The sequence below is a fragment of the Atractosteus spatula genome, chromosome 8 (genome assembly GCF_055471065.1).
Source record: "Atractosteus spatula isolate fAtrSpa1 chromosome 8, fAtrSpa1.hap1, whole genome shotgun sequence".
Classification (NCBI taxonomy): Eukaryota; Metazoa; Chordata; class Actinopteri; order Semionotiformes; family Lepisosteidae; genus Atractosteus; species Atractosteus spatula.
Window position 1 is genome coordinate 2000926 of NC_142713.1, and position 17410 is coordinate 2018335.

The 17410-nt window shown below is 53.3% G+C and overlaps 1 protein-coding gene across 1 annotated transcript in view; it reads left to right on the forward strand.

Annotated features, from left to right (window-relative positions):
• shank1 (SH3 and multiple ankyrin repeat domains 1) overlaps nucleotides 1-17410 on the forward strand; it is a 124594-nt gene that overhangs the window by 43352 nt on the left and 63832 nt on the right. The window contains exons 7-16 of the mRNA XM_088923574.1: nucleotides 979-1146; nucleotides 2975-3091; nucleotides 4748-4825; nucleotides 6029-6095; nucleotides 7693-7859; nucleotides 9046-9160; nucleotides 12256-12288; nucleotides 13068-13187; nucleotides 13394-13507; nucleotides 16885-16960. Coding sequence (XP_088779700.1) covers nucleotides 979-1146; nucleotides 2975-3091; nucleotides 4748-4825; nucleotides 6029-6095; nucleotides 7693-7859; nucleotides 9046-9160; nucleotides 12256-12288; nucleotides 13068-13187; nucleotides 13394-13507; nucleotides 16885-16960 — 1055 coding nt within the window. The remainder of the gene's footprint in view (nucleotides 1-978; nucleotides 1147-2974; nucleotides 3092-4747; nucleotides 4826-6028; nucleotides 6096-7692; nucleotides 7860-9045; nucleotides 9161-12255; nucleotides 12289-13067; nucleotides 13188-13393; nucleotides 13508-16884; nucleotides 16961-17410) is intronic.

A 17410-nucleotide genomic window follows, 5' to 3' on the forward strand; every position in this document is an offset into this window, starting at 1 on the left:
TATTATTGAGAGACAGGCTCCCTGTCTGTTCCTCAGGCTGGGACAGGAGATCACACACTGTATTATTATTATTGAGAGACAGGCTCCCTGTCTGTTCCTCAGGCTGGGACAGGAGATCACACACTGTATTATTATTATTGAGAGACAGGCTCACTGTCTGTTCCTCAGGCTGGGACAGGAGATCACACACTGTATTATTATTATTGAGAGACAGGCTCACTGTCTGTTCCTCAGGCTGGGACAGGAGATCACACACTGTATTATTATTATTGAGAGACAGGCTCCCTGTCTGTTCCTCAGGCTGGGACAGGAGATCACACACTGTATTATTATTATTGAGAGACAGGCTCCCTGTCTGTTCCTCAGGCTGGGACAGGAGATCACACACTGTATTATTATTATTGAGAGACAGGCTCACTGTCTGTTCCTCAGGCTGGGACAGGAGATCACACACTGTATTATTATTATTGAGAGACAGGCTCACTGTCTGTTCCTCAGGCTGGGACAGGAGATCACACACTGTATTATTATTATTGAGAGACAGGCTCCCTGTCTGTTCCTCAGGCTGTGACAGGAGATCTCACACTGTATTATTATTATTGAGAGACAGGCTCACTGTCTGTTCCTCAGGCTGGGACAGGAGATCACACACTGTATTATTATTATTATTGAGAGACAGGCTCACTGTCTGTTCCTCAGGCTGGGACAGGAGATCACACACTGTATTATTATTATTGAGAGACAGGCTCACTGTTCCTCAGGCTGGGACAGGAGATCACACACTGTATTATTATTATTGAGAGACAGGCTCACTGTCTGTTCCTCAGGCTGGGACAGGAGGTCACACACTGTATTATTATTATTGAGAGACAGGCTCACTGTCTGTTCCTCAGGCTGGGACAGGAGATCACACACCTCTCTCCTCTCTCCTCTATCCTCTCTCCCCTCTGCTCTCTCCTCTCTCCCCTCTCCTCTCAGGCCCTGCTGGACCTGGGTGCCTCTCCGAACTACAAGGACCGCAGGGGTCTGACTCCGCTGTACCACTCCGCCATGCTGGGTGGGGACACGTCCTGCTGCGAGTCTCTGCTGTTCCATCGCGCCGCCATCGGCATCATGGACGAGAACGGCTGGGAGGAGGTCCACCAGGTACCGTCTCCCTTCCCAGAATTCCTTTCACCAGGTTCTGCTGTCCAGCACCTGTTTGGCACCCAGGATCAGCTGCTCTTTTCCCCAGTGTCTGTGCTCTGCCTCCCTTTCTGTGTCTGGGCTCTTCTTTCTGTGTCTGGGCTCTTCTTTCTGTGTCTGGGCTCTGTCACTCTGTGTGTCTGTACTCTGTGTCTGGGCTCTTCTTTCTGTGTGTGTCTGTACTCTGTGTCTGTGCTCTGTCACTCTGTGTCTGAGCTCTTCTTTCTGTGTGTGTCTGTACTCTGTGTCTGTGCTCTGTCTCTCTGTGTGTGTCTGTGCTCTCTCTCTCTCTGTTTCTGTACTCTGTGTCTGTGCTCTGTCACTCTGTGTCTGAGCTCTTCTTTCTGTGTGTGTCTGTACTCTGTGTCTGTGCTCTCTCTCTGTTTCTGTACTCTGTGTCTGTGCTCTGTCTCTCTGTGTGTGTCTGTGCTCTCTCTCTCTCTCTCTCTCTCTGTGTCTGTACTCTGTGTCTGTGCTCTGTCTCTCTCTGTGTCTGTGCTCTGTCTCTCTCTGTGTGTCTGTGCTCTGTGCCTGTGCTCTGTCTCTCTCTGTCTCTGTACACTATCTCTCTCTGTGTCTGTGCTCTGTCTCTGTGTCTGTACTGTGTTTCTGTACACTATCTCTCTCTGTGTCTGTGCTCTGTCTCTGTGTGTGTCTGTGCTCTGTCTCTGTGTGCTCTGCGCTCTGCGCTCTGCGCTCTGCGCTCTGCGCTCTGCGCTCTGCGTGTCTGCGTGTCTGCGTGTCTGCGTGTCTGTGCTCTCTTATCCCTCTGCCTTGCTGCCCATGTGTTTGAGACTTTCAGCTCTCTCACTCCTCAGTCCTCCATCTCTCTATCACACTCTCACTCTCGTCCCTGCCCGTCTCTTCACTGTTGTCTCCTCACCCTCCTCTCTCTCAGTGGATCGGGTGTGAAGAAGAGTCCAGGATGCAGTAGACACACCAGGTACTCATCCTGCCACCCCTTCACCCTTCCATCTCTCCATTCTCCCCATCTCTCCATCACAGCATCGCACTGTCACGCCCAACCTCTTTCAGGTAAAAGACCGAGCACAGAATACATTGTCTGAGACACAGGGCAGCCTGTCTGTCTGACGTTCTTATTGAAATACTGGAGTGTCCAGTCAGTGTGTCTGTATGAACCCCTCTCTCTCAGTGCAGTGTTAATGTACTGGAGTGTCCAGTCAGTGTGTCTGTATTAACCCCTCTCTCTCTCAGTGCAGTGTTAATGTACTGGAGTGTCCAGTCAGTGTGTCTGTATTAACCCCCCTATCTCTCTCAGTGCAGTGTTAATGTACTGGAGAGTCCAGTCAGTGTGTGTATTAACCCCTCTCTCTCTCAGTGCAGTGTTAATGTACTGGAGTGTCCAGTCAGTGTGTCTGTATTAACCCCCCTCTCTCTCAGTGCAGTGTTAATGTACTGGAGTGTCCAGTCAGTGTGTCTGTATTAACCCCTCTCTCTCTCTCTCTCAGTGCAGTGTTACTGTACTGGAGTGTCCAGTCAGTGTGTCTGTATTAACCCCTCTCTCTCTCTCTCAGTGCAGTGTTACTGTACTGGAGTGTCCAGTCAGTGTGTCTGTATTAACCCCTCTCTCTCTCAGTGCAGTGTTAATGTACTGGAGTGTGCAGTCAGTGTGTGTATTAACCCCCCTCTCTCTCTCAGTGCAGTGTTAATGTACTGGAGTGTCCAGTCAGTGTGTGTGTATTAACCCCTCTCTCTCTCAGTGCAGTGTTAATGTACTGGAGTGTCCAGTCAGTGTGTCTGTATTAACCCCTCTCTCTCTCTCTCTCAGGCCTGTCAGAATGGACATGCTCAGCATCTGGAGCACCTGCTCTTCTACGGCGCAGACTCCAGCTCCCAGAATGCCTCGGGTAACACAGCGCTACACATCTGCGCCCTTTACAACAAGGTCAGTGCTGCTTCTGCCCTGGTCGCCTGCTGTCACGGGGGACGCCCCAGTGACCCCCGGCCCCAGGTGCCAGACGTCTCGGCGCTCGGCTGGGGGGAGCGTTCGGTCTCGTATTGGTGTGAGAGGTGGGATCTGGTAACGGGACAGGGTCGGCGGCCTCTCGGTCAGGGGATTGTTGCGATGAGCCACTTCACGGCGGCTGGAGCTCCAGTCTGTGTCTCCTGGAGAGCAAGCCGGGGTCTGCGCAAAGACGAATCCCTCATGCAAGACACTGTATCTGGCCAATAAATTGATCTGGTCTTATCCCTCTGCTCTCCTCCCCACTGAGAGCTGGTGTGTGGGAGAGGACTGGGGCATCATCCAGGTGGGGCTGCACACTGGTGGGGGTAGTGGGATTCCCCCTGACCTGGGAAGAGCTCTGAGTGGAGGGTCCAGACAGGGGCTGTAGAGGTCAACAGGCGCCGTCCTTCAGATGAGACGTAAAACTGAGGTCCTGACTCTCTGTGGTCATTAACAATCCCAGGGTGTCTCTCGAGAAGAGTAGGGGTGTTACCCCAGTGTCCTGGACAAATTCCCCCCCTGGCCTTTACCCCTCATGGCCTCCTAATAACCCCCCTCTCTGAACTGCCTCCATCCCTCTGCTCTCCTCCCCACTGAGAGCTGGTGTGTGTGAGAGGACTGGAGCATCATCCAGGTGGGGCTGCACACTGGTGGGGGTAGTGGGATTCCCCCTGACCTGGGAAGAGCTCGGAGTGGAGGGTCCAGACAGGCGCTCTAGAGGTGTGAGGGATTATTATTAATTATTGTAACGCTTACGGCCGACAGGCACTGTGTAAGAGCCGGCGTACCAGAGCAGGTGACGTCACCGCCCTTCCCTGTGATAGCAGGACCACAGCTACTGGGCTGAGGAGAGATCTCTCTTTAGCTCACGGGGCTGGGTTGCTGCAGAGAGACGCGGGAGTCCCGGGTTCGAGCCCCGGACGGTGTGGGGCCGACCTGACGCGGCAAGGGCGCCCGCCTGAGCCCCCGTTGCGTTACAGTATTATTCTCCCTGCTCTACTTCGACACAGTCGAAGGTGTTTAACCCAACACCACAGCGGTCTCTGGTGGTGGCTTGGTGGTTACTGCACTTTCGTCATATTGCCGTCTCCCCCAGTCCAGCGCTACCTTCTCCTGCTTCGAGGCCGCCCTTCATGCTCCGAGCAGTTCCAGTCTTGGCCAGTAGAGGTCGCCAAAGCCAGGTCGTTTTTTTAAAGGGTCCGGCGTGCTACTTTGTGCCTTTCGGCGGCCCACCTGAGCCACCGCGACCGAGTTGCAATAAGACATGCAGTCAGCGCTGAAGGACCCTTTGCAACACAGCAGGAGCACTAAATAAAAAAATAAATACGAGTGGCAGCCGAGCGGCGAGGCAGGTACGTGCTATCGGCGCAGCGTTGATGGAGGAATTGAACCAGTCGTCCGGATGGGGCTGTGGGAATGAAGAGGGCTTTCAGGATCCCGGGACCCGACTGGAACCCGACCCGAGGGCGACCTGGGCACTGAAGCCGCCCCTGAGGTGCCTGGACTGGCTTGTGCTCGGGGGGGGTCAGTCCTGTGGGGGGGGCAGCTGGGCTCTTACCTGGTGAATGACTACTGTGGCTCCTGTCCTCCTGACAGGAGACCTGCGCCCGGATCCTGCTGTACCGGGGAGCCAACAAGGACTTGAAGAACAATAACGGGCAGACTCCTTTCCAGGTGTGTGTGTGAGAGTGTGAGAGTGTGAGAGTGTGAGAGTGTGAGAGTGTGAGAGTGTGAGAGTGTGAGAGTGTGAGAGAGAGTGTGAGCGTGTGAGTGTGTGAGTGTGTGAGTGTGTGAGTGCGTGTGAGTGTGTGAGTGCGTGTGAGTGCGTGTGAGTGCGTGTGAGTGCGTGTGAGTGCGTGTGAGTGCGTGTGAGTGCGTGAGTGTGTGAGTGTGTGAGTGTGTGAGTGTGTGAGTGTGTGAGTGCGTGAGTGCGTGAGTGCGTGTGAGTGTGTGAGTGTGTGAGTGTGTGAGTGTGTGAGTGTGTGAGTGCGTGAGTGCGTGAGAGTGAGTGCGTGTGAGTGCGTGAGTGTGTGAGTGCGTGAGTGCGTGTGAGTGAGCGCGTGTGAGTGAGTGCGTGTGAGTGAGTGCGTGTGAGTGCGTGTGAGTGTGTGAGTGTGTGTGAGTGCGTGAGTGCGTGTGAGTGCGTGAGTGCGTGTGAGTGCGTGAGTGCGTGTGAGTGCGTGTGAGTGCGTGAGTGCGTGTGAGTGCGTGAGTGCGTGAGTGCGTGTGAGTGCGTGAGTGCGTGTGAGTGCGTGAGTGCGTGTGAGTGAGTGCGTGTGAGTGAGCGCGTGTGAGTGAGCGCGTGTGAGTGAGCGCGTGTGAGTGAGCGAGTGCGCGTGCGAGTGCGCGTGCAAGAGTGCGTGTGAGCGAGTGTGCGAGTGGGTGTGTATATGTATGAATGTGATCGTGTATTTTTACTGCAGAGTGCTGGTGGGTTTTTACTGGTATGAATACAGGGTCTTCTTATGATGGTATGCAAGTGTGTGCTTTATCCTGTGCTCAATGTGCAATAGCGCCCCTTACAGGTGCAGTGTTTTCAGAGTGAACAATTTGAGTCCTCAGTCAGATTGTCAGAGGGATGTGTTAACTGTGTTAACTGCTGATTCCCAGGTATGGGAGTAAGGGAGTAAATAAATACTTGGAAATTCTTTTAGGAGTGAAAGGTTGCTGTCTGAAGGAGCTCTCTTCCCTCCACCCCGATAATCTGGGTGTGTGTCTTGTGTGTGTCTTATGGTATGTTAGTGGCATCTGCTTCTTAGTGTGTTACAGTGAGGGTCAGTCAGAAAGTGTGGCAGTGTCTGTGTGTGTGTTACAGTCTCTGGAGTGTGAGCTCTGTGTATGTTAGTGTGTGCGTGTTACAGAGGGTGTGTATTTCAGGTCGCTGTGATATCTGGACACTTTGAGCTGGGAGAGATCATTAAGAACCACCGTGATTCAGATGTAGGTAAGTCCTGCTTCCACAGCTGTCTGTGTGCTTGATCTGTATAAACTGTAATAAATCATAGTGTCCAGTCAGTGTGTCTGTATTAACCCTCCTCTCTCTCTCTCAGTGCAGTGTTAATGTACTGGAGTGTCCATTCAGTGTGTCTGTATTAACCCCTCTCTCTCTCAGTGCAGTGTTAATGTACTGGAGTGTCCAGTCAGTGTGTCTGTATTAACCCCCCTCTCTCTCTCAGTGTCTGTATTAACCCCTCTCTCTCAGTGCAGTGTTAATGTACTGGAGTGTCCAGTCAGTGTGTGTGTATGAGCCCCTCTCTCTCTCTCAGTGCAGTGTTAATGTACTGGAGTGTCCAGTCAGTGTGTCTGTATTAACCCCTCTCTCTCTCTCAGTGCAGTGTTAATGTACTGGAGTGTCCAGTCAGTGTGTGTGTATTAACCCCTCTCTCTCTCAGTGCAGTGTTAATGTACTGGAGTGTCCAGTCAGTGTGTGTGTATGAACCCCTCTCTCTCTCAGTGCAGTGTTAATGTACTGGAGTGTCCAGTCAGTGTGTCTGTATTAACCCCTCTCTCTCTCTCAGTGCAGTGTTAATGTACTGGAGTGTCCAGTCAGTGTGTCTGTATTAACCCCTCTCTCTCAGTGCAGTGTTAATGTACTGGAGTGTCCAGTCAGTGTGTCTGTATTAACCCCTCTCTCTCTCTCAGTGCAGTGTTAATGTACTGGAGTGTCTGGTCAGTGTGTCTGTATTAACCCCTCTCTCTCTCAGTGCAGTGTTAATGTACTGGAGTGTCCAGTCAGTGTGTCTGTATTAACCCCCCTCTCTCTCTCAGTGTCTGTATTAACCCCCCTCTCTCTCTCAGTGTCTGTATTAACCCCTCTCTCTCTCAGTGTCTGTATTAACCCCTCTCTCTCAGTGCAGTGTTAATGTACTGGAGTGTCCAGTCAGTGTGTGTGTATGAGCCCCTCTCTCTCTCTCAGTGCAGTGTTAATGTACTGGAGTGTGCAGTCAGTGTGTGTGTATGAACCCCTCTCTCTCTCAGTGCAGTGTTAATGTACTGGAGTGTCCAGTCAGTGTGTGTGTATTAACCCCTCTCTCTCTCAGTGCAGTGTTAATGTACTGGAGTGTCCAGTCAGTGTGTGTGTATTAACCCCTCTCTCTCTCAGTGCAGTGTTAATGTACTGGAGTGTCCAGTCAGTGTGTCTGTATGAACCCCTCTCTCTCTCAGTGCAGTGTTAATGTACTGGAGTGTCCAGTCAGTGTGTCTGTATTAACCCCTCTCTCTCTCAGTGCAGTGTTCATGTACTGGAGTGTCCAGTCAGTGTGTCTGTATGAACCCCTCTCTCTCTCAGTGCAGTGTTAATGTACTGGAGTGTCCAGTCAGTGTGTGTGTATTAACCCCTCTCTCTCTCAGTGCAGTGTTAGTGTACTGGAGTGTCCAGTCAGTGTGTCTGTATTAACCCCTCTCTCTCTCAGTGCAGTGTTAATGTACTGGAGTGTCCAGTCAGTGTGTCTGTATTAACCCCTCACTCTCTCAGTCCAGTGTTAATGTACTGGAGTGTCCAGTCAGTGTGTCTGTATTAACCCCTCTCTCTTTGTGTTCAGTGCCCTTTCTGGAGTCCCCCAAGTATGTCCCCCAGAGACGAGAGAGCGCCCGGACTCTCACTCTCCCCCACCCTCTTCTGCGGGCCAACAGTGACAACAGCATGATGGTGCCTGATTGGATGATCATGCCTGGGCCCCCGTCTGGGTCCAACATAGTGTCTGTGCAGGTAATTCACTTTTCCTCTTTCTACTGATCTGAAAATGTCTGCTTCTACACTTAGATATCTGTGTCCTGCCTCTACACTCTCAGTGTACTGTCACTGACTCTATATTAAGAATACACTGTCACTGATGCTATACTGACTCTGTACTAAGTGTACACTGTCCCTGTCTCAATACGGACTCTATACTCTCAGAGTACCGTCACTGTCTCTGTACTGACTCTATACTCTCAGTGTACTGTTACTGTCTCTAAACTGACTCTGTACTCTCAGAGTACTGTCACTGTCTCTATACTGACTCTACACTCTTGGTGTACTGTTACTGTCTCTAAACTGACTCTGTACTCTCAGAGTACTGTCACTGTCTCTATACTGACTCTACACTCTTGGTGTACTGTTACTGTCTCTACACTGACTTTATACTCTCAGAGTACTGTCACTGTCTCTATACTGACTCTACACTCTTGGTGTACTGTTACTGTCTCTACACTGACTTTATACTCTCAGTGTACTGTCACTGTCTCTATACTGACTCTACACTCTTGGTGTACTGTTACTGTCTCTACACTGACTTTATACTCTCAGTGTACTGTCACTGTCTCTATACTGACTCTACACTCTTGGTGTACTGTTACTGTCTCTACACTGACTTTATACTCTCAGTGTACTGTCACTGTCTCTAAACTGACTCTATACTCTCAGAGTACTGTCACTGTCTCTATACTGACTCTACACTCTTGGTGTACTGTTACTGTCTCTACACTGACTCTATACTCTCAGTGTACTGTTACTGTCTCTATACTGACTCTACACTCTTGGTGTACTGTTACTGTCTCTACACTGACTCTATACTCTCAGTGTACTGTTACTGTCTCTATACTGACTCTACACTCTTGGTGTACTGTTACTGTCTCTACACTGACTTTATACTCTCAGTGTACTGTCACTGTCTCTATACTGACTCTACACTCTTGGTGTACTGTTACTGTCTCTACACTGACTCTATACTCTTAGAGTACTGTCACTGTCTCTATACTGACTCTACGCTCTTGGTGTACTGTTACTGTCTCTACACTGACTTTATACTCTCAGTGTACTGTCACTGTCTCTGCACTCTTTCGGCTGGTGCTCTTGTTTGGAGTTGCCCCTTGACCCACGAAGTGAAGAGTGTCTGCCCCTCTTGTCCTTTCAGGGGTACAAGCCCCCAGGGACGCTGCGCAGCTCCAGCAGTCCCAGGGGGGCGCGGAACCGCTCTCCGTCCCGAGGAAGAGGGGTCCCCGAGGAGGCCCGGAAACAGCCGCGGGGCCGTCAGGGGTGAGTGAGTCCCCGATCTGAATCAGGCACCCCACACACATTGCTTCCTGCTGTCGTTCCACTAGGACGGGCTACAGTACAGTGCTTTAAACACTAGGGGGCAGCAGAGTGATATCGTACATGTGATATTGTATACTGCACTGTACTGTAATAATACTGTGCTATATTACATTCTACTTCACCTTGCTGTATACCATATACTGCATTGTGGACAGCTTATACTACACAGAACACTGCACTGTAGTACCTGCTGTAATATTCTAGTATACTACATCTACTTCACTCTTGTATACTCTGTACTATACAAAGTGCTGTAAGATAGTCAGGCCCTCCGAGAGCTCAGATGAGGCCCCCCTCACTGTCTGGGGAGAGGGGTAGGAAAACGGTGTCATGTAAAGAATGGCATGATGGGAAGACGGAGGCGGGCATTTCGAGAAACTCCTGTGGAAGGGTGCGGTAGATTCCGCACGGACAAGGGGGGGGGGGGGGGTTCTCTTCCGAGCCCCAGGCTGGTGTCGAGACTCGCAGCCTGTGGCCAGTAGTTCCCCACGCGACTCCAGGGGGAGAAACACAGGCAGAGGGCTCACGCGGAGGACCAGCGCCGGCGCTGTGGGACAGTGGCGCTGTGGGACAGTGCTGCGCTCTGTGGTGCTCGCAGGCGAGCGGCAGCGCTGTCGTAACCCAGTGCCACAGCAGGGTAAGCCCGCGGGGCAGATCGAGGACGGCGCTGCGTGACGAAGCCCAGCTGGACAGACGGCAGGCCACACCACAGCACACAGCTCACGGGGGCAGGACACCGCACAGCAAGGCCTCAGAGGACAGAGACTGGGACAGAGGAACTGACAGAGAGACAGTGGAGACAGACGATGTTGTAGAGAGACAGACAGGGAGACAGAGAGACAGTGGACACAGACAAAGATGTAGAGAGACAGACAGAGAGACAGGGAGACAGACAGAGAGACAGTGGAGACAGACGATGTTGTAGAGAGACAGACAGAGAGACAGTGGAGACAGACGATGTTGTAGAGAGACAGACAGAGGGACAGAGAGACAGTGGAGTCAGATGATGTTGTAGAGAGACAGACAGAGGGACAGAGAGACAGTGGAGACAGACGATGTTGTAGAGAGACAGACAGAGGGACAGAGAGACAGTGGAGACAGACGATGTTGTAGAGAGACAGACAGAGGGACAGAGAGACAGGGAGACGGAGGGCTTGTATTTCTGTCCTCCCGAGTGGACACTCCCTGCTGCAGGAGACGGAGGGCTTGTATTTCTGTCCTCCCCAGTGGACACTCCCTGCTGCAGGAGACGGAGGGCTTGTATTTCTGTCCTCCCCAGTGGACACTCCCTGCTGCAGGAGACGGAGGGCTTGTATTTCTGTCCTCCCCAGTGGACACTCCCCCCTGCAGGAGACGGAGGGCGGGAGCGAGGGGCCGAGGGATGAGCTGGGCCGACTCCCTGATTGAAACTTCGTTAATTAAAAGGCCGCAGCGAGCCACTCATCCCTGGAACTGCCAGATGTCCGTTTCCGTGGCGACCCTCTTCGTGCGCCGCTCTCCCCCGCGGACGGTTGCCATGGCGAAGACCGACCCACCCCAGGATCTCACAGCAACCGCCTCTCCCCTAACGACGCCCCCCTTCCTGCCCCATGGGCCCTCCCACAGCGCTGTCGGCACGGATACCGTTGTCATGGAAACCGCTGAACTTCGAACTCCACCCCCGGCTCCAAATGCCAGCACAGCATTTACTGGGATCAGGTCTCTCATCGGTTCAGATCCTGCTGGGATCCAATCCAGTGCTCAAAAAGGGACCTTCGGTAATCAGATCTCATCCGACAGTGGATTCTTCTAGGACCCAGTATAATCCCTCTTCAGGATCTGCAGTGAACAGGCCAGGGAGATTTCAACATCACATCAGAGCAGGATCCACAGCAAAAGCACCCACTGCTAGCAAAGATTGTGCTGTAAAAAAAACCTGATCCCAGAGCAGGATCGGCTGAGACCCAGTGTCTCTCCAGGATGGGATCTACTGGGATCAAGCCCGCCAATAGCTCAGGGAATAGAGGAGTCCGATCACTTACTGTACCTGCACAGGATCTGCACAAGCTTCTTCTGATCCCTTCGCAGGATTCACAGGGAGATCAGCTCACGCTCACGCTCACGTGGATCGCACAAAGGATCACATCTGATTCTGGGGCTGGATCTGCCGGGATCAAGCCCGATACCCGTTCAGGATTATCGGGGGCAAAATCCAGTTCGGACGAGAGATCCGCGAGGCCTCATGATGCGGCCGACGCCGGATCTAGAGTGTTCGACTCGGATCCAATTACCGGATCTACAGCGAAGGGACCCATTTCGCCAAACGGGCTGCACCAGTGCGGAATCTAATGTCCAGTCTCACCCCAGTACAGGATCTACAGCCTGGAAAACTCCTTCCTTTCCGGGATCTACAGGAAGTAACAGCTGTCCCGGGGGGAGGGGGGGGACCGGTCACCGTCACTGCGGCTGGGCCGGGCCGGGCCGGGCCGGGCGAGCCCCCAGCCCTGCGGGTGCGTCCAGGAGGACTGGACAGGGGACGTGACCCCCAGACCTCCCTCCCCTGTCCCTCGGAGCGACCCAGCGCCGGGGCCTCCTGCTGACGGGGACAGCTTGTCCCGGGACGGGGGGCGATCCCGGTTGCTAGGACCGTCGCCGGGGTCCCCCACCCGACTCTTCCCCGGACCCGGGATCGGGGGTCCCACCGCTGTGGGGTCGCGGCCCGCTGGGCGAGAAGGGGGCTGGCGTCCCGGAACGGGGAACCAGGGAAGAGCCGGGAGAGGAGCTGCCTGTTCTGGGGCTCGGGATCGGAGGGTACGGAGGAGGGGGACCCCCGGAGCTCCAGCAGCGAGCCAGAATGGCGTCGGACAGGGCCCTTCCCAGACCCCAACAGGCAGGGCGGAGTGAGAGTAAGGGGGACGACACGGGGGGGAACAACAGCAACACGTGTGGGTTCGACAAGCCCCCCTGCGTTTAGAAATCCCCAAAGTGACAGAGGCGCCCCGACAGTAGCTCCTGGCGGGGATAGGAAGGGCTCCAGGCTGGTGCCCAGAGGGGACAGTCCCAGCACGGTCCCAGACGCGCCGCGAAGAGACACTGTGACCGTGCGCTGCTCCTCCAGGCCTGCGGGAAACTCCATCGCTGACAGCCGTGATACGATGAGAAACAGCGCCCCCCTCGCATTGCGCAGGACCAGCGGTAGAACTGCAGCCTTCCTCTGTGCAGACACAGGAGGACAGATGTGCAGTAGCACTGCTACTACTACTGATAATACAGTATTACAAAGCACGCAGATCACCGGACCCGCAGTTTCACAATTAAAGCATAACAGTAAAAATACAATCAGTTTGTCCTGCTTGTGGGGAATTAGTACAGCCAGTCAGTGTGTGTGTATTAACCCCTCTCTCTCTCAGTGCAGTGTTAATGTACTGGAGTGTCCAGTCAGTGTGTCTGTATTAACCCCTCTCTCTCTCAGTGCAGTGTTAATGTACTGGAGTGTCCAGTCAGTGTGTGTGTATTAACCCCTCTCTCTCTCAGTGCAGTGTTCATGTACTGGAGTGTCCAGTCAGTGTGTGTGTATTAACCCCTCTCTCTCAGTGCAGTGTTAATGTACTGGAGTGTCCAGTCAGTGTGTCTGTATTAACCCCTCTCTCTCTCTCAGTGCAGTGTTAATGTACTGGAGTGTCCAGTCAGTGTGTCTGTATTAACCCCTCTCTCTCTCAGTGCAGTGTTCATGTACTGGAGTGTGCAGTCAGTGTGTCTGTATTAACCCCTCTCTCTCTCAGTGCAGTGTTAATGTACTGGAGTGTCCAGTCAGTGTGTCTGTATTAACCCCTCTCTCTCTCTCTTACAGGGCAGTGTCAGGAGGAGGGGGACGCCGGCGTCTTTACAGCGCTGTTCCTGGCCGAGTCTTCATGGCAGTTCGGTCCCACCAGGCCCAGGGGGACAGAGAGATCAGCCTGAGTAAAGGAGACAAGGTCAAAGGTCAGAGAGAAATGAGGAGGCTGTGAAGGGGACTGTGGAGGGAGAGACCGGGGGTAGAAAAGAAGAGTGCAGTGTTACTGTACTGGAGTGTCCAGTCAGTGTGTCTGTATTAACCCCTCTCTCTCTCAGTGCAGTGTTAATGTACTGGAGTGTCCAGTGTGTCTGTATTAACCCCCCTCTCTCTCTTCCTCTCTCTGCCTCTCTAGTGCTCAGTGTGGGGGAGGGAGGTTTCTGGGAGGGCACAGTGAAGGGGCGGACTGGCTGGTTCCCCTCGGACTGTGTGGAGGAGGTGGCTGTCAGGAGCCATGACACTCGGACAGGTAAGAAACGGACAGACACACCGAGGGACAGAGGGGTGGGGTAGCGGGCCCAGTGAGTGGCTGGTTGACACAACGCTGGGTGACACAGTCTGGAATGGGGGCGCTTGGGGAGAGACACAGGGAGAGACAGACAGTAACTCATGGCGTTTGTGCGCAGATACAGGTCATGTAGACAGGCTAACAGTCCAGCTACTGCACGTCGCTCCCCTCTTGTGGTTTGTTGGTGGAACTGCATCCTTGCGGTACTCGGAGCCTTCTGGCTGGATTCCTTCTCATTTGTGTCTTATAACCTCTGATGAACGTTTGAGTGGAATTTCCCTCTCGGGCTCCTGCTGCCCCCCCAGAACTCCCACTGACCCCCCCCCCCTCCCCCTGCTGATAACAAGCCCCAGCCGCAGGCGGTGTCTCTGTCCCCTTGTCCCTGGCCCCAGGGGTCTGGAGGTGTCCTGGGTCGTGAAGCCAGTCTGTAGCCCTGCTTCTGGAACAGTGGGAAACTCCTGCCTCGAACGAAGCCGATTGGATCCCCTGAGGAGAGGTTCCGGGTCTCTGGAACCCTGACAGGGCATCTCGGGGAAAAAATAGACCCTGGATCCAAAACTGGGTTTTTCCTAAACTAAGACACAAGGCTCTGGAATTCTAAAAGGCAAATCCTGGAACTACGACATGAGACTCTGGGACTCTGCTGGGCAAATCCTGGAACTACGACATGAGACTCTGGAGCTCTGTAGTGATAATTCAGGAACTATAACATTAGATTCTGGAGCTCTGCTGGGCAAATCCTGGAACTACGACATGAGACACTGGAGCTCTGAATGGCAAAATCTTGATCCACGACACGAGACTCTGGAGCTCGGTAGTGATAATTCAGGAACTACGACACGAGACTCTGGAGCTCGGTAGTGATAATTCAGGAACTACGACACGAGACTCTGGAGCTCGGTAGTGATAATTCAGGAACTACGACACGAGACTCTGGAGCTCGGTAGTGATAATTCAGGAACTACGGCACGAGACTCTGGAGCTCGGTAGTGATAATTCAGGAACTACGACACGAGACTCTGGAGCTCGGTAGTGATAATTCAGGAACTACGGCACGAGACTCTGGAGCTCGGTAGTGATAATTCAGGAACTACGGCACGAGACTCTGGAGCTCGGTAGTGATAATTCAGGAACTACGACACGAGACTCTGGAATTCTAAAAGGCAAATCCTGGAACTACGACATGAGACTCTGGGACTCTGTTGTGATAATTCAGGAACTATAACATTAGATTCTGGAGCTCTGCTGGGCAAATCCTGGAACTACGACATGAGACACTGGAGCTCTGAATGGCAAAATCTTGATCCACGACACGAGACTCTGGAGCTCGGTAGTGATAATTCAGGAACTACGGCACGAGACTCTGGAGCTCGGTAGTGATAATTCAGGAACTACGACACGAGACTCTGGAGCTCGGTAGTGATAATTCAGGAACTACGACACGAGACTCTGGAATTCTAAAAGGCAAATCCTGGAACTACGACATGAGACTCTGGGACTCTGTTGTGATAATTCAGGAACTATAACATTAGATTCTGGAGCTCTGCTGGGCAAATCCTGGAACTACGACATGAGACACTGGAGCTCTGAATGGCAAAATCTTGATCCACGACACGAGACTCTGGAGCTCGGTAGTGATAATTCAGGAACTACGGCACGAGACTCTGGAGCTCGGTAGTGATAATTCAGGAACTACGACACGAGACTCTGGAGCTCGGTAGTGATAATTCAGGAACTACGACACGAGACTCTGGAATTCTAAAAGGCAAATCCTGGAACTACGACATGAGACTCTGGGACTCTGTTGTGATAATTCAGGAACTATAACATTAGACTCTGGAGCTCTGCTGGGCAAATCCTGGAACTACGACATGAGACACTGGAGCTCTGAATGGCAAAATCTTGATCCACGACACGAGACTCTGGAGCTCGGTAGTGATAATTCAGGAACTACAACACAAGACTCTGGAGCTCGGTAGTGATAATTCAGGAACTACGACACGAGACTCTGGAGCTCTTCTGGGGAAAATTCAGGAACTACGACACGAGACTCTGGAGCTTTGCTGGGGAAAATTCAGGAACTACGACACGAGACTCTGGAGCTCTGTTGGGGAAAATTCAGGAACTACGACACGAGACTCTGGAGCTCTGTTGTGATAATTCAGGAACTACGACACGAGACTCTGGAGCTCTGTTGTGATAATTCAGGAACTACGACACGAGACTCTGGAGCTCTGCTGGGGAAAATTCAAGAACTACAACAAGAGACTCTGGAGCTCTGCTGGGGAAAATTCAGGAACTACGACACGAGACTCTGGAGCTCTGCTGGGGAAAATTCAGGAACTACGACACGAGACTCTGGAGCTCTGCTGGGGAAAATTCAGGAACTACGACATGAGACTCTTGAGCTCTGTTGTGATAATTCAGGAACTACGACACGAGACTCTGGAGCTCTGCTGGGGAAAATTCAAGAACTACAACAAGAGACTCTGGAGCTCTGCTGGGGAAAATTCAAGAACTACAACAAGAGACTGGAGCTCTGCTGGGGAAAATTCAGGAACTACGACACGAGACTCTGGAGCTCTGCTGGGGAAAATTCAGGAACTACGACACGAGACTCTGGAGCTCTGCTGGGGAAAATTCAGGAACTACGACACGAGACTCTTGAGCTCTGTTGTGATAATTCAGGAACTACGACACGAGACTCTGGAGCTCTGCTGGGGAAAATTCAGGAACTACGACACGAGACTCTGGAGCTCTGCTGGGGAAAATTCAGGAACTACGACATGAGACTCTGGAGCTCTGTTGGGGAAAATTCAGGAACTACGACACGAGACTCTGGAGCTCTGTAGTGATAATTCAGGAACTACGACACGAGACTCTGGAGCTCTGCTGGGGAAAATTCAGGAACTACGACACGAGACTCTGGAGCTCTGCTGGGGAAAATTCAGGAACTACAACACAAGCCTAGTTTTCCACAAAAGCCCTTGCAGCCCTAGTGGTGGGTTTTGGAACCGAAGACCCTGCAGTTCCAGCCTGATGAAGGGGGTCTCGGGATTCCTGGCAGGACACTCTGGAACCTTGGGATATTCGGGGATCCTCGTCCGTCCTTGGGATAAAAAAGTCTGGTCCGGAAGAGCTTGGGAGGGAAGGCGCTAGGCGTCGTGCGGACAGCAGATTGACCACAGGTCCCTCCGGCCCTGGGCTGTGGCGCGGGTGCTCCTCCTGGCTCGCCGCCCTGCCGTCCCGCCCGCTGGCCCTGCGGGCCCAGGACCGGACCGGACCGGACCGGACCGGGCCGGACCGGGCCCTGACGCCCTGTGCCCTGTGTGTTTCAGAGAGCCGCAGCGAGAAGGCCAAGCGCTTGTTCCGCCACTACACTGTGGGGTCCTACGACAGCTTCGACGCGCCCAGGTAGGTCCTCCTGCCCGCCAGCCCGTCGGCTCCTGCTGATCGCCCGTTTCCGTGTCAGCCAGTCGATCGGCTCCTGCTGATCGCCCGTTTCCGTGTCAGCCAGTCGATCGGCTCCTGCTGATCGCCCGTTTCCGTGTCAGCCAGTCGATCGGCTCCTGCTGATCGCCCGTTTCCGTGTCAGCCAGTCGATCGGCTCCTGCTGATCGCCCGTTTCCGTGTCAGCCAGTCGATCGGCTCCTGCTGATCGCCCGTTTCCGTGTCAGCCAGCCCGTCGGCTCCTGCTGATCGCCCGTTTCCGTGTCAGCCAGTCGATCGGCTCCTGCTGATCGCCCGTTTCCGTGTCAGCCAGTCGATCGGCTCCTGCTGATCGCCCGTTTCCGTGTCAGCCAGCCCGTCGGCTCCTGCTGATCGCCCGTTTCCGTGTCAGCCAGCCCGTCGGCTCCTGCTGAT